The sequence below is a fragment of the Pteronotus mesoamericanus genome, unplaced genomic scaffold (assembly GCF_021234165.1).
Source record: "Pteronotus mesoamericanus isolate MK-2021 breed Mesoamerican mustached bat unplaced genomic scaffold, CSHL_Meso_final scaffold_99, whole genome shotgun sequence".
Taxonomy (NCBI): Eukaryota; Metazoa; Chordata; class Mammalia; order Chiroptera; family Mormoopidae; genus Pteronotus; species Pteronotus mesoamericanus.
In genome coordinates, this window is record NW_026555330.1 from 1,146,257 (window position 1) to 1,170,591 (window position 24,335).

The 24,335-nt window shown below is 40.8% G+C and overlaps 1 protein-coding gene across 2 annotated transcripts in view; it reads left to right on the forward strand.

Moving 5' to 3' along the window:
- WARS2 (tryptophanyl tRNA synthetase 2, mitochondrial) overlaps positions 1–24,335 on the forward strand; it is a 76,140-nt gene that overhangs the window by 22,003 nt on the left and 29,802 nt on the right. The window contains exon 2 of one of the 2 annotated variants that reach the window (XM_054564766.1): positions 16,732–16,989. The exons of the other annotated variant lie outside the window; for it this stretch is intronic. Coding sequence (XP_054420741.1) covers positions 16,732–16,989 — 258 coding nt within the window. The remainder of the gene's footprint in view (positions 1–16,731; positions 16,990–24,335) is intronic. 2 annotated transcript variants of the gene reach the window in all.

A 24,335-nucleotide genomic window follows, 5' to 3' on the forward strand; every position in this document is an offset into this window, starting at 1 on the left:
CTTCTCTTCCTGACTCTCTAAAAATAAATAATTAAAATCTTTAAAAGTTTTTAGGAATCCCCTCTGTGTGAGATTTGGTGGGAGGCGGGACCCCTCCTGCCCCTGTGGAAGCTGGAGGAGGGCTTCCTCGGTTTCCCTGCCCTCAGCTGGAATGAGCAAGGACAGGCACCCAATCTGAGCTCAAGCAATAGGACTCGCCTTCTGTGACCTGCCTGCGCTGTCTGCTTCCCAGTCTCATTCCCTGCCGCTCATCTTCCCTTGCTCACTGCGTCCCAAGAACTCTGGTCTCCTCTCTGTGTAAAGAGATAAAGATGAAAGATGGAAGAAAGAAAAAGAAACCTTGCTGGCAAAATAGTCTAAAAAATACAAGAAAGAATAGTATGAGTAGCATTGTGGGAAAGGGTCAATCTTAGAAGGGTTTTTCCTCTTTAAAAGAAAAGACAAGGAAAGATGTTCGGCTATATGGATATATATGGAGGTACAGAGTAGATACTTCATACTGAAGTCTGTAAAGCAAGAACTGAGGTCATCTGATAAAAGGAGGGAAGCTGGCTAGCTCCTGGGGGCTTAAGTAGACTGGAGATTTAAAATAAGCTCTAAGTGGAAGGGATCAGTGAATTAGCTGGCTTGGCTCCATCCTCATTGGACTCTACAGTTACCAAGGACAAGGAACTGTGTTTTATTACTTGTGTTGCCTCTGCCCAGCACAGTGTTTGGTGCATGGTTTTTCTGAGAAATAAATATTTGGATGGATGGTTGGATGGATGCATGGATGATGGATACATGGATGGATGAAGGGTCTGGTATCTTGTATGTGCTTATTGGAAGTTTATTTTAATTGAATTAAATTACTCTTGACTCCAAATGAAGGCCTAGGTGAAATTAAATTTAACAACTAAAGTAAGCCCATAATAGTCTGAAGTTTGGAAACAGGACTTCATGAAGTAGATGGTACATTTTCTGTAAACCCCAAATCGTGTGTGTTGGCTTTTCTTAGGCTGAGGGGTAGCAGTGGTATTTTGTTTTGGCATTGCTGGACGGAAGAGTGCGTTGTTAGATCTAGCACACATTGCTGTGCTCTTTGTAGCTCTGGAATTTGGCCCAGGTTTAGAAAAGTCAGATTTAGGCTCCATATTTGCAGTGACAGTGGTCCCCAGGAGCCTGGACCTTCCTGCTTTTGCCACCCCATCTGCACGTCTTAGTAACTTTGAGGTAGCTCGGGTCTTTCTGTTTAAAACTGAATAACTAACACAGTGTGTTAGAGCGGCGTGGGGACCTGTGTTAGGAATCCGGTATCCAATGTGAAAACGGAACATCAGGATTCCAGAATTAATAGCATGTGCCTTTAGTTCAGCAAAAGACTTTGAAGAGAACAGAGAACAGGGACAGACCTGTTTGAAAAACAAAGGGAAAAAACTTATTTTCCTCTGAGAATAAAAAGGAAACGGGTCAGGAAACTCTCATCCATTTAACGATACTGTCTGCAGCACCTGTGGTATGCAGAGGGCGTTTCCTTGAAATGTGACTTGTTCACTGGAAAGTGTATTTATTTATCCTTCATTAAGTATAGCGTGGTCTTGTTTTGATTTTAAATCAGTGAACTAATATCTCAAATTGATTATTACCTAACAAAGGGAAGTTAAAAGGATTCTGATACTAAAACATACATTTCTTCTCAACTCACCAGTTAACATTAGGAGTTTTCTGGCTCTTCATTGTCACCAGGGACACTAGTAGGACCAAAGCATTTTCCTCGCTGTTGCTTTTGGTGTTTAGGAGCTGTCGCAGTGGAAGCCTGGCCCCTTGAACCATGGCAGCAGCAGGTGAGTGAAGGAGGAACTGGATTTCAAAATATTTTGTTTTAGAAGGTCACTGGTCGTGTTGAAGTCATTACCCGACATCTGATGTTGATTGTGAGATTCTTCATTTATCCTTATTAAAGATTCAGATTTAAAAAACATACACACATTTCCGCTAGGCTTTCCCATAAATCCTATTTAGTGACTCAACTCAGAACACCCTGGCTCTGCACTGTTCTGCTGTTTCTGCCCCTGCGGGATCCGTGTGCTCCTGGTGCCCAGCGGGGTGCACGTGGCGCTGGTCCTCCAGAAAAGAGGAAATGATGCTGTATTGTAGGTTGGACATGCTCCCCAAGGGCAGGGCTGAATTTAGACTGTGAGCTCCCTGTGGATTTGTGAATGCCTCTCCCACAGCATATTATTAAAATAAGATGTCAGGAAATTATCTCATAAAATTCACTCTGAACTTTAACGTAAGATTGCTTGCAACTATTTAAGGGGTTTGTAAAAATAGTTCCTTTCGACATTTTATTACAAGAGTACTTTATTATATGGGGATAGATTCAACTAAAATTCCAGTACATTAAGAATTGAGAAAAGTGTGCTGAGAGTTGCAGCTATTGATGACTACAAAATGACTAGCACTGGCACAGATAGCCTGGGAAGGGATAACTTGAAAATGCCCTACTAGTCAGGGCAACGTCTGCCCCTTATTCTCCTCTCCCCTGGGGCTCCTGAGTGCCAAGGAACTTACAACCAAACTTCCAGTTCCTGGATTCTTTAAACCACAAATAGTTAGTATTTATTTCTACTTCATTCATATATGTGTATTGAACCTCCACCTTGTTGATATTAGTAATAAAAACATGGCTCTTACCCTTGAGGATTTCGCAGCTGAGGGTAGTAGACTTGTAGGGAAAGTAAATTACAGAACAACCAAGGGCTGTAAGGGAGGGAGAACAAAGTATTGCAGGTGCTTGTAGGAGGAAGTAGCTCACCTTGCCTTGGAAGGTGGAGAAGACCTCACAAATGTGGCAACATCTGAACCAGGTCTTAAGAGAGAAATTGAAATTTGTCAAGTGGAGAAAGGCAACCAGGCAGAGAGAACCGAATGTACAAATGGTTGGAGCGAAGGACAAGTACGGCTTCTTCAGGGAACTAAGAGAGGTGTACAGTCAGTTCATGGAGAACAGTGGTGGGAGAGAAAGGCTGAAAAGATAGACTGGGCCTTTGTTAACTCAGCAGTGCTGGTGGGGTAGACACCAGCTAAAAAGGTAGAACTGTCAGGAACATGAGGAAACTTATAAAATACATAAATCATCTGAAGGGGCAATGGGCTGTTTTTTCCTCAACAGTGATTTTTAAAAATTCTCATCAAGACGGAAAACAAAGAACGTCACTTTAGTATAACTCAACTAATGACATTTCCATAGCATCATCTTACCCAGGCAGGGGCGGGGGGGGGTCTGCCTACACAGAGCGGCTCTGTTGCACTCAGTGCACACGTGTCTCACTCTTCTTCACTGTTTGGTGGTTCAGACACAAGCATTTGCAGTTGCTTTCTCAGTAACTATGATTATTTGGTAGTAATATTAAAACAAAGTCAGGGTTATTTTTCACAAAAACATTAAGAGTTTTCTGATTTTGACAAGCAGTTTTGTGATTTGTGGTACCAAGTGTTTTATGGTTAATAATTGTTCAGTGTACAGATTTGTCATCTAAGTAGATGAAAATTAATATACTTTCAAGCCATCCAATTGAAATAGTTGAAAATGACAGCCATATTCCATTATTTTAATTATTTTATAAATAATTTTACCTACTAAATTATTTTTACTAATTATTTTACCTACTAGAACACTAATTATTTACCTACTAAAATTTATTCATAAAGGAGAATTATGTACAGCATAAGAATTTCCAGTTGGAGAGGGGAGGGGAGTCTCAAAAACCCGGAAGTAAATTGCATTTGAAATCACAGTTTGAATGTAGTGAAGCTGTTAAAAAATTATCATTTTTTCACTCAAAGCATATTTACAAAAATAGAATATACCCACACAAAAATATAATACATAAAAATAAAATCAAATTTAAAACCTTACTGGAAAACGGCATTAACCAGAAAGGGGACATGATAAATACTCATGGTTAAATAAAGACAGTTTTTTTGGAGTTATTAGAAATCAAATTAAATATAAAAGAGAATCATTATTTTTGGTTTATATAGTGACAACTTTATTAGTACAAAAATGCACAAATTCCAAATGAAACGATTGGAATTAGCGGAATGAAACTATGATGTTATATTACCTTCCTAATGGGATGAATATTTCCTGCTTGAACAATACATGGTCAGGCAACTTAATAAGAGAAAGATAAAAAAAAGTTACCAATTTGTGCAAATAATCAGGAAAGGGAAAAGCTCTTGTAATTAAAGAAATATCCTTGAATTTTAGTAGGCACGGTGAGACAACTGTCCAAGGAGCATATTTTACACACACAGACACACACATACCCATATACACCAAGTGAGTACAAGCCAAAATTGTGATATCACCATTAAATATGAGTAGGAAATTGAATGTGATGGTAAAGTTTTACAGTAAAAGCTAAGTAAGTACTTGATAGTGTGAAATTCTCAGGTTTATCGGTAAATGTGAGGAACTGAAAATTCTGAAATGCCCCCAATATTGATACTTCTTTGACAACACATTCCCTGCATCTATGCACAGGTTCCCAGATTTTTCAGAACTTGTATAAGAGGCCCAAACCTCTTACATACAGGAAGCTATGAGGCATGTCAAAAATACGGTGGACTATTTGGTCTATAACATTATGGGCTGTCATTGAGAGCTTCCAGAGATTATCTAGATAATCATTTAAGCATAAAAAGGGATATTAATTAATGATCATCTGATATTGGTTTCCAAGTTTATTTATTTCATTCAAAATATTATAAGAATTCTTTCTAAGGTCTTCAAAGAAATATCATAGACGTTATTATAATGAGTACATAAATATTTTTTACATTTTGGGCTTTACATTCTAGATTGCTGTGGCTTACTCTTGTGGTTTTATTTGGATTTGATATTGACTCTAGTGCTAGGATGATTAACAAAAAAATAGTATGTTATAAAATGTTAAATGTAAAACATTAACCCAAAATTTCTCCTAGGACCTCTCACTTCCTTAATTAAGGCTTATTCATGGAGGTACTTGCCCCACCATGTTTAAGTAACCTGTAGATGTTTGATATTAGCTGATGAAGGATTTTATGCACTAATTGAGGAGTTCGGACTTGAATCTATGGAAAAGGAAAAACCAGGGGAGATTCATTATTTTAAAAAGATAGTTTAGGTGGTGGTATGGCAGATACAAAGGTCAGATCGACACCTTTGAAACAGTACAGGCGAGGTGGTTGGGGTTGAGACTATGCTGATGGAGATAGGAAAGTGAAATTGTATAGGATCACATCCCCGGGGATTTAGCAATTGATTAGATGATGCCAATAAAAACAGCTAATGTTTTTTTTTTCCAGTTTTATTGAGATAAAATTGACATATAACATTGTGTAAGGTGTACAACATGATGTTTTGACACAGGTATATATTGTGAGATAGTCACCACAATAAGGTTAGTTAACACATTTATCACCTTATGTAAATAGAATTTTTTGTGTGTGTTGTGAGAACATTTAAGATCAGTCATAGCTAATATTTATTAAGCACTTTCCATGTGCTAAGCACTCTTTATGTGCTAATTTATTGGATTCTTGCAAGAATCCTATGAAGTAGTACTATTAAAATTTTTATTTTGGATGAAGAAAATGAGGTACAAATACTTGGCAAAGATCGCAAAACTAGGCATTGGGGGAGCCAGAATTTTAACCCACAAACACCGGAGAGGGAAAGGAGTTAGAAATGACGCGCGGTCGGGAGACCGAGTCAGCGGTTGTGACCTTAGGCAGCACGGAAACCCAGAGCCGGGGGCGTGCGGGCAGGTGGCTGGCAGGGGCGTGCGGGCAGGTGGCTGGCAGGGGCGTGCGGGCAGGTGGCTGGCAGGGGCGTGCGGGCAGGTGGCTGGCAGGGCGAGTCAGCGGACTTCGTTTTGAGGCGGTGGAGTTTGAGGAGTTGCTGGTGGGCCGTCCAAATGGGTATGTCCAATAGGTGGTTGATAGGAAGTAGTAGAAATAATATTTGGTGTTAAAATTAATCTTTTCTCAAAAAAGAAAATAGTGCTTTAATGTATACATTACGCAGCTACAGTAAAACCTGAAAAATTGGTGATACCGCCTCCCAGCTCAAAACGGCAAGACGGCCGTTCACGGGGGAATCTCTGTGATCGTGGATGCTCAGGGCCTCTTCACGTCCGAGTACCTCAGCGATTATCTTACCTGGAACTCTGCGACATTTCTCAGCCAAGCGGATAGAGAAGGGGACTCTATTCGTTATGACTGTGCCACCCGATCGTAACAATTTACTTCATTACAAGCTTGGCCCCCATCCTCGCCCTTTGCTCCACCAATTCCTGCAAATATACCTCCGCCTCGCGCGAACCGCGGGGCACTCCAACCCGGCTGTTTATGGGAACTGCTTTTGTGGAAATCATTAAAGAAAGACAGGCCTGTGAGTTCTCTGGCCAAGGCACTGCCTGTTTTCTGTGTCATTTCAGTCTCATTAATCAGCGTTGCGGCGCGGTAGACACTGCGCTGTGTGTTTTACTGTCCCCAGCACAGCAGCGCCCGCGTCTCTGCCCCCGGGCCGCGGCACTGGGGAAAAAGAGAGAGGGAAACCATCAATCTTCCCGGTTGCACGTGTCAGCAGTGATTCCTCCCCCCTTCCTGTTGGCTGTCTCTCTCGCCACCTGTGTTTAGAATTAGCACGGAAGCTGCTGCCCAGATGAATAAGAACTCCTGTCCCTGTCACCTGCCCTGATGCGGGCCACCACTTCTAAACGAAAACAAGAAGTGCACAGTCCAGTTATCGTCGTTGTGAGCCGCGCAAGAGAGAGAGAACCACCCGTCCCCTTAGAAGTTCACTATAATGTGAAATTAAAGCAGATTTTAGGTCCTACCTTCTAGAAGGTAGCAGGTAATGTAGTGGATCAGAAGGGTAAAAACAAATAATTTCTTGAATGCTTTGCCATGTTCTCCTGGTCTCCCTCTGCTATAGTATAGGCAGCTGAAGTTGATCTATGTAGGTTCAAGTCCTGACTCCACTATTTACTAGCTGGATACTACTCACCAAACCCCTGTGCCTCAGTTTCTGCATCTATAGAACAAATGGTAGGGTTTCCTACCTTGCAGGGCTTTTTGTGAGGATTAAATGAGATGGCGCCTTCATAGCTCTTGCAATAGTACTTTACACACAGTAAGCACTCAATAAATGTTAATTTCATTGTTCGAATAATAAAACTGAGGTTCAGAGAGGTTAAACAATTTGTGCAAGGTACTAGGAGATATAGATGGAATTTGAACCTAGCTCTGTCTGATTCCCAAAACTCATGCCCTAGTTCTGTGGCGTTATATTGTTTCCATTCTATTTCCAGCTCACAAATAACTTCATAAGTGAGCTGGATGAATCAGTTAACTTTATGCTTTTATTGCCGTTATATAAAATGAAAATGTTAATGATTGACATTCCTGTTAGTACGAGACTGTTATAATTTCATGTCAATTAATAGAATCAGGCCATATCCACAAAAACTAGGTATTTTTTTAAAATTTGGCTACAGAAAATGTTCATGCCCATCAAAATAGTTAAATGATACAAAAGCGTCAGAAAGGAAGTCATCATTCCCATCGCTTGGGGTAACCCCTAAGTTACATGTGTATTCTCCTTCCTTGTCAGCATTCCTCTGCTTAAAAGGTTTGTGTGGACTCGCTGGGCTAAGCATTGCCCCTGAGCCTTTAGGGGCATGCTGTTACCCCATGGTACCGATGGGGGCGCTGTCTGGCTTGCACAGGGACACACAGCCAGTGCCCTGCCGAGCTGGTCTTGGGCTTGGCGTTCTGGCCCTGGATTGGGCCTCTTCACCTCCTCTCTGTGCTCTCAGTACTTACATTCTTCTCATTTGTTCCATAGTATCCCATCATATAAAAATGAGACTACGATTTATTTCATACTTCCCCTACCGATGGACATTTAATTGCTTGTAGTTCTTTTGTTACTAAATAATCATATAGGGATATTTTGCCAGGTATTCTTACATTCTTGTATGGGTATTTCTGAAGGACAGATTTCTTGTTCTGTTGAATGGCTGGGTCAAAATATACAAACGCTTAAAATTTTGACCTTCATAAATAGTCGGGTAACTTACGGATTGTTTACTGCATGCCAGGCACCAAGCACTTTGCATTAATAATCTCATCCTGATCCCCCAGCCACCCTGTGAGGTAGGTATATTACTATCCGCATGTTGCAGATGCTCAAGGCCAATGCTCAAGAAATAGAGCCAGGACTTCAACCCAGGCAACCTGGAGCTAGAGCCTGCTTCTTAATCATGGTTAATAACCAAACACCTTATCCTTATCATATTCTACTCCTTGCCTTTGCCATTTTTCTAACTTATTCTAAGGTTGAGTTCATCTGAGTTGACAGAGGTTCTGAACTGATGCAAATGTTGAAAATGACCTTGGGGATTGTTTCTGTCTACAGGTTGTATGATGAGAAAGGGGGCCATGGGTTTCTGGAAAACGAGACTTCTTTCTCCCAGTAGTGGTCAAGACAGCCAGAGAGATATTCAGATATATTCTCTCTCACTCTCTCTCTCTCTCCCCCGCCCTCTCTCTCTGTGCCTACCATGAAAATTACTTTAAATTTTTTTTCTCTGTTTGTAGGGTGAGTACCCTGTAAGAAATTCTCTCTCGGAGGTTCAGAACACTAGAGATGGCCCATGAATTATTTCATATGTTGTGTATAAGAATTTCTGGCATCACTTCTCAGCTTCACTTAGTCAAGACCTCCTGTTGTTAGCCCAGGTTTGTGGTCAACCGGCCGAGCTAACTGTGAGACCCACCTACAGCTGCTTGAGTGTAGAATTCAGACAGGGATCAGAGGGAGTTAGTTTGCCAGGGAGGAAAATGGTTAGAAAAAAAGCAATTTTTTGCAGTGATAAGTTTGTTTTTTTATCCATTACCATTCTGGTGTCAAAACCTTCATAATAGGATTATTTTCTTGGTGAAGTTTTGGCTACATAGACTCCCTAAATCCCTGAGCCCATGAGGACTTAGGGAACTGGACTTTGCCAAGTGAATCTACCTAACCATGGCAAGTGGTATGCTTACCTGTCGCAGGTGTCTTTTCTCACCAATGGAGATGCTCTAAGCACACCTGCATAATCTGCTGACCAAATGTGATACCAGAACTGCTTGAAGCTGAAGAGGCATCTGAGTGTGCATTAATCAATAACTAGTCAGGGATTTTGTTACCTTGGCATGTATATTATAAGCAAGTCAACTTACTTTTCACATTTTTATGGTCTTTTTATTTTATTTGTGTGTATGTGTGTGTTTCCTAGCAGACTGGCAGCTTTGGAGAATAATTGTGGGTAGTTGGCTTGGAACAGTGGTTTTTCAATCTTGGCTGCACATTGGAATCACCGAGGGAGCTTTTAAAACTCCTGATGCTCACGCCAAATCCCGAACTGATTAAATCAGATCTCTGAGTACGGGGCCCAGGCATCGGTATTTTTTAAAGCTCCCAGCTGATCACTGTGCAGGCGAGATGGAGAACTGTTGGCTTGGAAGATGTCGTCCCTTTTTCATTTATAGTGTTTTCATCTGGACCTCATTTTATGTTGTTGAAATGAATTTTAAGAATAGATGTTGGTGCCCCCAAATCCCTCTCTAACTGGAACATGCGTCAGAATGACCTGGAAGGCTTGTCAAAGCGCAGCTTGCTTAAGTCTTCTCATTTCTTCTTCTGGACTAAGCCCTCCCTCAGAGTTTCTAAGTCTGTACCTCTGCCTGAGGACCCAGGAATTCGCATTTCTAACAAGCTCCTATTCCAGTGACGTTGCTGTTACAGGGAACACACTGAAAAGCTCTGGTCCAGCGCCTGCCTTCCACCCTCTGCCCTTCCGTAGCAGCAGCCAGGTCAACTGCCTGCAGGGAGTCCCCACAGTACAGTGTCAGGAAAGCTAAGGGGCGCTTGGGGGAGCTTTGGCAGTTGCCCCAGCTTTTTAGTGAGTGTACAGTCTAACTTTTGAAGTTTATTCCACATGCAAATGCAACCTGGACTTCACATCAGATGACTCCCCTTCAGCCCTTCCTACTTCACAATCAGAGCCACCACCCCTGGGTGGGTTTCTGGTGTCCCAAAAAGAACTTGGAGTTCGCCTTCCCACAGAAACGGTTTTATGAATGGTGTTTAGTTACAGCTGAAATGGGCTATTAAAACCATTCTTCACGAATACTGTGGGCTCAATGAGGCTTCCATGGGCTGCCTTCCAGGAGCTTAACTATCATTTAAAAAATGGAGTCTGTGAGTTTCAGAAAACCAATTTTCAAACAGGCTCTTATAGAACATAACTTGTTAAAGAACGGCCTATAACTGGAACATTTGGTTCATTTTGTTTACAGTTATTTTGCCCTTTACATTTGGAGCCAAAGTAGGGGGAAAAGATTTGTCATTCATTCCGCTAACATTTATTGGGTGCTCACAATGTACCTGGCGCTGCTGTGCACTGGGGACATAAAGATGAAAGAGACAGCCCCTGCCCTGAGGAGCTCATGTTCTAGGTGGGAAAAATATTTACTAAGCAAATAAGAAAATATTTACCAAGTTACCAATGTGATATGTGCAATAATGAGGAGCCGGTGAAGGAGGGGTCTGTTCTGCCTGGGGAATGGGGGGAGAGAGAGGGAGGCAGGAGAGAGAGCAAGAGGGAGAGCGTGGGAGGGTGGGAGGGAAGGAGAGACTGAGAGCTCTGGAGTTCCTGTTCTGCCCCAGCTCACCGCCGGCTTTGCGCAGTTGGCCTTTTGGTAAACATCACTGTGGCTCACTTGACGCTTCTGAAAAGTGTGTATGTGGAGGAGAGGTGGTGGTGGGAGTCAGGATTCTTCAAGGTCAGGCCAGGCCAACCTTGAAGTCAGGAAATTCTAAACTGGATTCAGCCCCGGGTAAAGGGAGGAGAGAGAACTGGGTGAGAGCTGGTATCCACATCCGGCCCACCGGCCGATGTCTTGTGCATGGAGGTTACTTAGCCTTGCTGCATCCTTCCCTGGAAAGTGAGGCCGACAACTCCTGTTTCCACCAAATGAGATGTGGTGTGAGCACGTGCCAGGGAGCGCTTCTGACAGTGACCGTTGCCCAGGAGCAGGGAGAAGCCTGTGCAGGAGCACCCCGCCCCCGCCCGTGGTGGGAGGACAGCACGGGGCCGCAGGGAGACAGACGTGGGCTCGGAATGTTTGGAAGCGACTCCAATGAGCCTCTCAGGAACTTTTAAAAATCAAGTATGGTCCTTTTAAACTCATTCACTAGCCTAACAACAGGTACTAAGTGCTTATGATCTATATCCTTAAGGAAATCTCATTCTTTTTTTGAGAAAAATAATTTTCCCCTTTAAAAGAAGATAATGTCCCCTTCAGCTTTAATTGTTGGCCTACACATTGTTTCTTGTTTGAGAGCCATAAAGACCTGCTTTCTCTTATACTGAATTAATATTTACTATCTTGGTTCCCAGGTCTGACCATCTGGTTTCATTTCTAAGCAGAAACAAACCCATTTTTCTCTGTGCTGAGTCAGCACTTTCTCTCCAGACCCGGAGCTCTCTGTACTTTCTGGAAGAAAGAGCTGACTGTGGCAGAACAATGCTGAGCGGTGGCCAAAGCAAGCGTCAAAGAAGCAGCACCTGGGCCTGAAGTGCTATTTTTCTACACCGGGTCTCTTCTGTTTCAGCTCTTGAATCACTAATTGGCAATAGACATTATAAAGAAAATATTGAAGATAGATTCTAGGAGGTTAGGATTCAAATAGTTGGGTGACGTAAATGATAAAATTGAGAAACACTGGCAGAGAGCTAAGGAGTGAGTGTGTTAAGCTGTATGTTTTATGTATACAACAATTAGAAGAATAAATAAGCTTATAGAAAGAGATTTTCATCCCATTTAGTTGACAGTGTTGTTGATTACTTTTTTAAATCACAGTCTATGATAACATGCCATTCATGGAACCAATCAGACATAGTAGGTGTTCAGCCAAGGTTTTGGTTTACCTCTTTGACTGTAATTGCAACGGGTGTGTTGAATGGACGATTGCTGTGACAGATGGATGCAAACACTTGATGTAAGAAGAGTCTAGAAATCTCTCATTGACGTGTTTGGGTCCCACCACTGTACCAAATGTGAGTGTTTCGAAGCTGGTAGGCAGCCTCCTTTTAATGTATTTTATTCACTTGCAATTAAAGACAGAAGCTCTATTTAGTTAATCACAAAAATTACCTTTTTCACAAAAATCTCAAGCTACATAATTAGCAGCTTGAGATTTTTTCAAGTGCTTTTGGGTGCAATAATTTAAATTAAGATGATTATAAATTTTGCACGTGCTCGGTACCTTAAGACAGAAGAGTTTTAGCTGCATCTGCCAGATTGATAAATTCTCCTTTTGATTCGAACACCCACCTGTTACAAAGTGAGCCAGTGAACATACTGATTGAAAGCAGCATTGGTTAAGAAAATACACCAGAAATAAAAACGAAACCCTATTTTGTGAAAATGCTCCTTTTTTTAATCCTCTGAACACCGCGATGGGGATGGAATTGTAGGTTGATGCTCCAGGCTTCCTAGGAGTGAACGGATGCCTGTGGGCGAGTCTTGAAGTTGTTTTCTTTGTGGTTTGCCTTTTGTCCACTGGGAAGCCCATACTCTTTTCATTTTCAGTTTTTTTCCAGCTCTCGTGCTTTTGAACACAGGACCCCCATCCTCCCACTACCCAAACTCCGCATTCCAGCCCTGTGATCTCATGGTACCAGGCGAACCTCCCCTGCCATGCAGCCTGGCTGCCTGCTGGCTCTTGCAAGGGAGCAGACGGGAACGTAAACTCACCGCGGAAGAGCAGGATGCTCTCTGTATATTTTTCAGGCCAGGAATTCAGTTCTCATTTAGAGGCTGTATTTTGTTAATGGCTCCTTGAACACTGAAGAAAACATTTCTTGTTGCTCTTATTTCTTGATAACATCATTCCCTGTGTGGATGTATAGAATCACAGGAACTACAGAATGGAAAAGATGTATTAGATCATGTTTAGTCCATTCCCACTGGTCACAATTCTTTTTTTCCCATAGGCTGTCCTCTAGTGCTTTTCTCCTCTAGTTTTCTCAAGAATTAGTTTCTCCATTTCTCCTGGGGAATAATTCTTCTGTTTAACCATGGAGGGATTTATGTGGGAATATTCATATTCTTTTTTTTTAAGATTGATACTACTACTCTTCATAACTATTTACATTAACATAAATAGTCCCTCTTCATCCTAGGTCAAGTATTTCTGGAAGGTATTTTTTTTTCTCTTCCATTTATTAAGTTCAGAGCTTGTTTTTCTGCTTTGCTCTCTCCCTTCATCAATCAGTCCCTAAAGCCCATTAATCATTTTTACCTCACTGAAAGCTCCTTTGCTTATTTCCCTATCAGGAACTCAGGGCTGGTTAGGGTCTCAAGGTACTGGATGAAGCCTCAGTGATAGGTGTTTATTCTATGCTAACTCCTCTGTCCCTCACCTACCCTCCGTCCCTCCCTCTCCCCTTCTCTTTCTCCCTCCCTCTTCCTCTCCCCAGCCTCAGTTCTCAGTTACAAACTATTTTTAAAATAATGTTTCTAATTTATGATTTGGGGAGTTAGTCATTTGAAGGCCTATTGTGTATGTGCATGTGTGTGGTTTTAAGTAGTAAGATGTATCTGTTCTCAGTTACTTCAAAGATATTTTTCACATCCTCAGAGTCACAAATCTTGTAGGTCTCCTGAGTAATTAGATCAAGTGCAATTCTGGACCGTGGACCTCTGACGTAGCATTCCATTTTAGGGCTATCGTCTCAGGAGCAGAGAGGAAGATAAGCAGATATGGGGAAAATAAGCCATATTTGTAGGATTTGGAATTCTTAGGGAAGGGAAAGGCAAAATTTAAGTAGCCTCGGCACTAACATATCTAAGGTAGATTAGCTCTTAGGGGTTAGTGTCAGGTATAAAGGTAAGGACTTTTTAATGTTACTTTTAAAAATTGCAGCTTTATTGAGGTATAATTGACAAATAAAATTGTAAGATATTTAAAGTAAGCACTGTGGTCATTTGATACACACTGTGGAAGGATCCCCCCATCTAGTTGATTAACACACCCATCATCTCACGTATTTATGGGTGTATGTGTGTGTGTGAGAGAGAGAACGTTTAACTTCTGGTCTCTAAGCAAATGTCAATTATACAACACAGTGTTATCAACTACAGTCACTGTGTTTTACATTATGTACTCATATGTTATATGATTTCCTGGATTGGAGGACCCGATGTTATAAAAATGTCGGTTCTCCTCAAAGCAATCTGTAGACTCAATGTAATCTTGACCAAAAAGCCCAACATTTTTTTTCTCTTAGAACTTGACAAGATGAATCTAAAATGTATTGAGATATGTAAAGGGCCAAGGATGGGTAAGTGCTCCTGAAGAAGAAGGAGGTGAAAAGCCTTCTTCCACTGGGTCCCAAGGTTGACTAAAAAGCATCTGTGATACCGGTGCAGTGATAGGCAGATGGGCCAGTGGGGCAGAATAGAAAAACCGGATGCAGACCCAAACATACGGAGGTACCTGATTGATGACAGAAGTAGCCTTCCTTAGCAGTGGGAAAAGAATCTGCCCTGCGTGGTGCTGAAACAATTAGGTTTCTACATGGGAAAAAAAGAAAAGAAATTGGATGCCTCGTTTATGCCATATGCAAAAAACTCTAAATGGATACTGATTTAAGTGTGAAAGATAGAAGTTTAAAGCATACACACATGCACATACGTATGCTTTATAAAAGTATATACAGGGAGGAAAGTAGGTTTACAGTTGTTTGTATAAATAATATAATAATTAATAAATAATAATTCAAGAATAAACTGTTTTGCATCCTCACAACTGTAAACCTACTTTTGCCTACCCCTGTGTGTGTGCACATGTATCTTCATGACCTCAGGGTACTGAAAGATTTTTTTCTATGACATAAAAACCTGCAGTCAAAAATTATGTATTTGGTAAAATAAAGAACATCTCCTCATCAAAAGATAACATAAAGAAGACAGATAGCCTCACAATGAGAGAGTATATTGAACACATGTGTAATTGACAAAATATTAGTATCCAGAATATATAAAAGTTCTTAAATCAATAAAAAGACCATCCAATCTGACAAAAGTAGGCAAAATAACTTGAATAGGCTCACCGCAGAGGAGGAAGTAAAAGTAGACAATAGCATGCGAGTTCTCAACTTCTTTAATAATCACAGAAATGCATCTAAGCCATAATGAGATTCTACCTCATATCCACTCAAATCAGCTAAAAATACAATGCTGGCAAAGTGTTGAGGATGTGAAGCAACAGGAATCCATGGTAGAAACTGCAAATTGTTACATAGCTGGGAACAGCTCAGCACACTGTAGTACAGTTGAAGATACATATGCATACCTTATGACCCCAGAATTTCTACTTTTAGGTGTGTACACTAGAGAAACTTGGCACATGGTACACAGTGATATATGTGTTAGAATAGTCTCTTTTTCCCCGTAAATTTTTTTGAAAAATTTCCAATCTACAGAAAAGTTGCAGAATTAATACAGTGAATGTAATAAAGTCTTAATAGATGGTGTCCGTGCAAAACATGGTAGCTGGTGGAAGGAACACATGGGGCTTTGAAGCCGGTGATTCCTGGCTTGAAATCCCCATTCCACCACTCACTTGTGTGACCGTGGGCAACCTATTAATATCTGTGAGCCTCAGGTTTCTCCTGCAAATGGGAGGTAGTAAGATTCCAACTGTATTGGGAATTATAAGGATTAAATACATCATATAAAGCACTGAGCATAAATGTCTGCAATGAAGTGGTTGTTCCGTAAATTATGGCTGCCATTATAATGACGCATTTTCTGTATAATTTTAAAAAATTATACAACTCCTTTTGAAGAAATAAAAAACCAAATATGACTTATCAAAAGGAAACTGAAAGCATGAAAGGAAACTGAAGCGTGAAAAGGTTAAGTGACTTTATCAAGAGGCAATATTTGAAATAGAATGTAGGTTTCCAAATTTCTAGCCCAAGATCCTGCACACTTAATTATATTAATTATGTAACTAACTATACTTAATATATACTTAGGTAATTATATGATATTGCAGATAATTATATCAGCAATTATATTTAAAGAAAACTGAATTAAATAAATAGTAGCCTTTATCGCCTTAATTTAAAAATGAATGAAATCACAGGAAAAGCCCTTGAGGTCCTTTTACTCTCCAGTGCAGTTTGATTCTGTGTCTGAAGTCTTCCGCACTGACCCGTGGGCCCACAGGCATCTTTCCCCCCGGGAACTCCCGCCAGTACCCCGCTACCCCCCATTTATCTTTCCAAACTGATCAAGGTCACATCGCCACAGTGTACTGCTACTTATCTTTTCCTAAACATAGTCTCTGTCCCCAATGAGATCGCATTCTCTTGAGGATGCAGACCTGTTCTTTATGTCTTTGTATAAGTTTTTAAGTGCAAAAACCCCCACATTTTGAATATCATTTTCTGCCCCGAAGAGCACTTAACCCCATGCTTTGCACAGAGTAGGCACAAAGCAAATGCTTAAGAATGAGGACTGTCAGACTGCAGCTTAAAAAAATAGGACTAGCCATGGTAGGTGTGGTCATGTGGACCTAGGATTCATGGATTCTCCCTCAGAAGAAAATGTCTGTGTTTTCCTCTGTTCCAGAAAGATGCCGTGAGACGAGTGTTCTCGGGCATCCAGCCTACAGGAATCCCTCACCTCGGCAATTACCTGGGAGCCATCGAGAGCTGGGTGAGTTTGCAGGACGAGCCTGGCTCCGTGCTGTACAGCATCGTTGACCTACACTCCCTCACCGTCCCCCAAGACCCAGCCACCTTGCGGCAGAGCATCTTGGACATGACCGCAGCCCTTCTTGCCTGCGGCATAAATCCAGAGAAGAGCATCCTTTTCCAACAATCTCAGGTCAGCTGCTCAGTTAGAACCAAAAAGACTTTTATTTTCAGACTTTTTGAGGAAAATTTTGAATGCTTTACCTATCTCCAATTAAAAAAAAAATTGTTCAAGGGTGATTTCAACCCATGTGATTGTTTCATTTTAATGTTTTCCTTGTATTCATTTAAGTATCTTTATAACACAGTAGTACTTTTCATTTTCCCTCCCACTATACGTAGAAAGTGTGTAGTGCTTTGTATACCAAAAGTTGTGTCCCACCAGTACTTGCAACCCTGGAAGGTTTTCCGTACTGGGTTGCATTCAAACTGATGACTTCATATTGTTGCCTAATCTCCTGGGGATCAAGGACAGGATTTAGTGACCAATGGTGTTACGTGACTCCAGTGTTGCTTTATTGGATATTGCATTTAGAAGGCCTATTGGATAAGTCCCATTGTTCATTCTTTGTATAATAGCTTTTAAAAAGATGTGAGAGAACTGGTTGGGAAATTGGAAGGCAAAGTCCAGTGACTTGAGCCCAAGCCAAGAAAGGCTTCAGAAGAAAGCCAAAATGTTTGACTCATACTTTCACGATGGGTGAGTCCGTTTACTCTTGGACAGGCAGATGGCCTGGACTCGGGACAGGGCCCTTAAGAGACTCCCTAGCAAAAAGGAGAAAATGTTCATTGGATCATGCCCTCATTACACATCTACTTTAACCTTGTGACAGCCCCGGCCAAGGAATGGTATGTTACACATGTTAACATGTATACACATGCGGCATGTGTTATACATGTGTATATCTCCTTCCTTGATCATTAGCTTCGGACAACTATTATTTTTATGTATACTTTATCACCCACAGAGCCTAACATAATGATTCACACAGAGGCACCATTTAAAAAAGATATAATAAATGGAGAGTATCTTCCAAAATAAATTGGTTATCACAAGTTAAACTTGGTCCTGGCTGGTGTGGCTCAGTGGATTAAGTGCCGGCCTGCGAACCAAAGGGTCGCTGGTTCGATTCCTAGCCAGGACACATGCCTGGGTTGCAGTCCAGGTCCCCAGTAGGAGGTGTGGGAGAAATAACCGTACATTGATGTTCTTCTGCCTCCCTTCGCCCTCTCTAAAAATAAGTAAATAAAATCTTAAAAATAAACAAAACAAGTTAAACTTATTGCCAGCTTGGAGATAATTCAATATAAGAATAAAATCTAAATACTAAAATGACCATAAAGCTAATTTGCTTCAATTTCCTTCCTTAGAGTTGGTCAGGAAGCCTTTATTTACACATGGCTTTTCAAATTCGATCTTGGACAGATCTAATTGTTATAAGCTACTTACTTATATAGAGCAAACACCTGTCTCTCTCTCTATAATTTCCGTCCATTAACTTAACCTCTGCTCTCAAAAATAATAATAAATCAACTCTGTTTTCCACATGACTGCTCTTCAAATGCTTGGAGACCTTTTTTTGCACCATCCTTACTCCACAGGTTTTATCTTCTTCAAACTAGTGGTCCCCAGATCTCTCGCCCTCTTGGTTGTCTACCTTGAAGAACCACCTCCTTCTCTCTGAAAGGAATGTGCCTCTCATATTTTATGAAACAATGTTTACTCAAGCTGTTCACATCCATCTCTGACATTACAGTGCTGGTCATCATTAGAGCCACTTTTTGAGTCACGTAATGGATTTTCCAAAGCACATCACCTTCAGCCCATTTGAGCTTTTTTTGATACAAGTGTTCTTTTGATCCTTATGTGATACTGTTTCTAAAAATTGTATTCCCAGTAAAATTGTATTGCCAGTATTTATTTCTATACTTCTTGCAGATGAAAATGCTTTATCTCCACAAAGTAACCACTGGCCAGTTTGTTTTTTTAAGTGACCTTCAAATTTTAACACTTATTGTCCTGGCCTAGTGGCTCGGTTGGAGTGTTGTCCCATGAACCAAAAGGTTGCATGTTCGATCCCCGGGTCAGGGCACATACCTAGGTTGCATGTTTGATTCCCAGTCTGGGCATGCATGGGAGGCAACTGATCGATGTGTCTCTCTCACATTGATGTTTCTCTCCGTCTGTCTCTTTCTCCCTTCCTCTCTCTAAAAACATATCCTCAGGTGAAGATTTAAAAAAATAATAATAAAATTAAATGCTTATTTACAACCACATCCAATACTTGCACATTGAGCACATTGAGTCACCCCCAGGAATGACTACCATATTATACATTTTTTCTCCTTTAAAAGGATTTTTGGCAGTGACCTCCATAAACATTTAATATTTGCAATAACTGAGGTATCTTCTTCCACATAGCACTTAGTTGTTCAGAATGGTAATTGAAAGAGTAACCCGCAATATGGAGACTTTGTAAGAATTCCCTTGTAAGTGAGGAATAATAAAATTCACCTTTGATTTTTTTTTTTTTATGGTACACAGTGAGCTCATTGGTTCCCACAGTGGTTGTGGGCCTAGGCCAGAGAGTTGGGGTTCTTGAGGGGCCTGCGTGCAACTCTGAACCATCTCAGGATTCCACTCCCATCCCTGCCTTCAGCTCCCTTGGGAGAGTCCTGATAACTTGCCATTAAAATTTGAGGGAGGTGCTTATCAGCCCACACTCTACAATGTATCCCCCAAAGACAGAACGGAAGACTGACTTCTCAGGTGTCTTTCTGATCTCAAGACGTGCTTGGTGTGGGCCATCCACTTACGTAATAGGGGCAGCCAACCTTATCACAACTCAGTGGATGGACTGGATACTTTATGAGGTTTTCTTTCCTTTGTAAATAGTTAATAAAGAAAATTATAATTATAGATAGAGACAAAAATGGAGAATAATATGCTCTATTCCCTTCACTTATGAACATTCTGTGATTTATCTGATGATTGTTGTTTTCTTTGTTAGAGTATTTGAAAGCAGATACCACATATCAAGGCATTTCATTCCCTAAGCAGTTCAGTGTGCCTCTCTATAAGCCAAGGAAATTTTCTTACATAACCATAATACTGTCACCATGCCTAACAAAGTTGATAATTCCACTTATCTTCTAATACCCAGTTCATATTCAAATTATGCGGATTCTCCCAAAATGACCTTTATACTTGGCTTTTTAAATGATAATCAAGTCAAGGTCCATGTATTACATTTGATTATGGATCCTAAGTGTCTCATTTTTTTTTAATGCTTTTTGATTTGTTGATCATGTCTTATTTCCTATAAAATTGATTTTTCTGTGTTTAAAAAAATTAAAAACTTTGATTTTTATGCTACCACTTTTTTGGTATGTTGATATGTCTTTGATATGTTGACCAGGTGTTTTTTTTTTTATTTGCTATAAAATTAGCTCTTTTGAACATGAAATAGACCTTAATTTTTTGTTGCTTCCTTTTTGCACTAGTGTGGGTTGGCTGAAATTTAGTGACTGTAAACCACCATCCCACGTAGTTGCTCATCACCACGTTAATACTGTGAACAGAAACTGTGTGTGTCTAGAGCCCAGAGCACTTAGACACCCTCCCTTTAGCATGGCCGTAAAGCTGCATTTAGCCATGGAAGAGGAGGAGGAAGAGGAGTTCTTCCACACAAGTTATTTTATAGGAAATAAGACATGATCAACAAATCAAAAAGCATTAAAAAAAATGAGACACTTAGGATCCATAATCAAATGTAGTACATGGACCTTGACTTGATTATCATTTAAAAAGCCAAGTATAAAAGTCATTTTAGGATGAATAAATTAGGGTATGAAAAGATTAAATAAATTAGAAAATCCATCTCTGAGAGGTATCTGGTACTTAGTAAAATGCTTAACAAATATATATTCCTAATTAGCTACCTGAGGTCACATAGCTTGTAGGTGGCAGATCCAGTCCTTTTTTTTTCCTTTCCAAGGTACCACTTCCGGAAGGTACATTCCTGGGAGAGAACCTTATTCGGGGCCCCACCATGCCTTTGCCTCAGGGGTCATGGCAGAGGGGCGGTGCAGAGCCAGAGCTGACCTCAGGGCCGTCATAATTTCTTGCCTGGACAATTAAGTCACACGTTTACTCCTGCGCCAGTCCCAGAAACTGAAAGCCCATTTTCCACACTGTCGCCTCCATCATCTTTCTACTTAAAATGTGGGGCACCTCTCTGCCACCCTCAGGGTGAAAATCTAAGCCCAGTTTCAGAGAGCCTTCAGAATGAGGCCCCTGGGAGCACCGGGCTGGTGTTCCTTCCACTGCACAGCTTTTTATCACCAGATTATTTTGTGTTCCTTCAGATGATCTGATTAACTTTCGCCAATAATTCCTTAAAGCAGAAACTGGAGTCTTTTTTTTTTCTGGTTTTATTTTTAGAAAATTTGATAAATCAGTTTTCAAACAGATCATGTAGAGATCAGTTGTTTACATTTTAACAAGGTTTTTGTTCTTTTCTGTTGGGAAATCCACTGTGCCTTTAATTGATCATTAGATATGTCACGGAGAAAATAGCAATTTAGAAAACAATTAGAGTGTTGGGAGCCACTGCCAGTTAGAATTAGTTATACTTGCATCCCCTCCCCACAATTATTTACAAGTAAAATGAAGAATATTTGAAATTGTAAATTAGAGAATTTTTTCATTCTACCGAATGTGCTATTTTCATGTATATTCATTGTGTTAAGCAAAGTACTTACAGCTAAATGTAAAGGCTAGTTCCCCAGGTGCTATTGTGGTACTTCAGAGTAAGTTCTAGTAACATCTGAAGTAGGGAAAGAATTTAGCTATGTTATAATGCTGATTTTACCAATAATTTTCATCTCCAATCCTTTGCATTCTTTCTCAGCAGTCTGACTGGAACAATTTAGGCTTATTGAAGATTTTTCTCATTATTTTCTTTTTCTTTCTCTCCCTCTGGCCTCTAGTCATGGTGCTTCCCCTAAAATATGTTTGCCATATGTGGGGAATTTTACAGAGCGTCTCCTGTGAAAGGTGTGTGTGTGTGTATGTGTGTGGGGCGGGGGGGGGGGGGTCTATGTGTGTGTTTGGCAGAGGTTTTCATCCCAATGCCAAAGTCAATGGTCTTTTATTTCCAGCGGGCTTGAGAGCAGATCCAATCTGATTCCCACAGCTGTCTCTGAGGTGTGTGTCTCCACATCTTTAGCTGTTACTTTCCTTCCAATGAATCACCCTGCAGATGGAAGATAAAAGCTGGAGTTCGTAGCTTTGGGCATGGCTCTCTGCCAAGGCTTGGAGCAAAGGACAGTTTCGACCATAGACATTATATTTCAGAGGGTCCAGGCAGTCCAGGGAAGAGTCGAGGGAGGAAGAGTGGAACCTGCGACTTTGGAATGTGGCCTCATTGTCTAATGAGAGTTACATTTTGTTTCCCAGGAAATGAAAATCAGTAATAATAAAGGAAAGGGAGCTATGGGGGAATCAGTTTCAGAATGAAGACCCACAGGACTGACTACATGAGTCTTGGCTCACTGAACACAAACAAAAGTTGTACCTGACCCACTGTCCCTTCTCTTAGAGGTGCAACACCATGGCCTAAACTTGGACAGAGAGTCTCATGTGTTTTCACTGATCCTAATAATATTGGAGCATATTTGAGTACAAACATATTTGTTGACCTCTCAAAGTTCTTAGGCTACCAGCAACAGTTATACATTCAACTCATATTCAAAAGGCAGCGAACAAGCATCCAATAGATTGGAAGACTTGAGGGATCTCTTTGGAAAACTGGCATCATCTCCCAAGTTTCTAGGAAGAGACAAAGGATCTAAACGGGCCCATGGCACAAATGAGAAAGAGTTAGGAAGATTATTATGTAACTAGACTCCTCTTGTTGTTTCCTTCTCTAGGAAGTTCCCAGGTAGTACCACTTTTTTTCCTAGGTCTATGATCCTGTGTGACTTGATGAGCACCTCCTCCCTCCTGGGCCACAGACTTAGGTCATGTCTTAATTTATTTTCGAGAAGAGATTTTTTTTTTTTGCTCTCAGAGTAGAGAGAGTACAGGCTTCGAGGCCAGATATTGTTGGCCTGAATCTCACTGTGACCTCTTCTTTTGACACACTGGTCAAGTTACTCAAGCTCGCTGAACCCCTTTTTATGTCTATAATGGGTTGTATAAATAACATGATCTATAATTCATGGCAAATGATAACTTCCTCTCGTCCCACCCTCCTATGCACACAGTGCCCCCAACCCAGGCTCCGCGATTTGTCTGGGGGTGGAGTGGAATTAGAAGATGGGCAGAGGGGAGGGCGGACGTTGAATTAATGACAGTGCCTCTCTTTATACTTAAAAATAAAATGCTTTGAGACTTTGCTGTCAAACATTCAAAGAAGTATAGTTTTAATTTGCATTTCTCACGTGAATACTGATGTTGAGCATCTTTTTGTATGCTTGTTGGCCATTTCTGCTGCTTCATTGGAGTAATGTCTGTTCAAGTTTTTTTCCCATTTTTTAACCAGGTGGTTGGTTTTTTGTCTGGAGTTCTAGTTCATTGTTTTCTCCCATCTCCTGGGTTGTTTTTAATGCTTTGTTGCTTGTATCCTTTGATGAACAGAAGTTTTTAATGTTCATATAATCCAAAAAGCCTTCATTATTTTGTTAGCCTGGAATTCCTGGGGTTATCAGATATGCCCACATAGAAATTTAAAATAAAAACTTACTGAAGAGGTAGATTTTACTAAAACAAAACAAAACAAAACAAAAAACTCCCATCAAGTTCTGTATAGGATAGCTCTCTTATCCTTCCTCAAGTTAGCTAATTTTGAGGAGGTGCTTGTGGTAGATTGTTATTGTTCCTAATTTTTTATGTTCATTTCCTGTAAGAGCAGGGATCAGCAAGTTTTTTCTATAAAGGCAAAATAGCAAGTATTTTTGGCTTTGCAAGGCACATGTGGTCTCTGCCACTGCCACCCCCATCACCACCTCTTCTTCCCCCCCCTCCTCCTCTTTCACCTTATCCTTCTCTCTCTCTTTTTAAAAATTTTACTAACCCTAAACTGTGTAAAAACCATTGTTAGTGCATGAGCTGAACAAAAACAATCCACAGGGCACATTTCACCTGTGAGGGCAGCTTGCTAACCCCAGTGTATGAGGATTCTGTGTCCTCACCCATGACCATGTGACTGACAATGCTTCCTCTGGGAGAAGCATCTATCCCGCGCCCACCCCCCCGCCCGCATTCCCTGCTGTTGGCCTTGTCCATGTGACTTGCTTTAGTCAATGGAAAGTGAGTGGGTATGATGTATACCATGCTCATTTAGGATCTTTACTAGCTGTTCCATGTACTGACTCTCTTGCTCTTTTTCCTTCTAATTTGAGAATAACATGTTCCAAACGGGAATACTTCAGTTTGCATCCTGGAATGAGAAAGTGTATAAAGCAGAGTCAGAG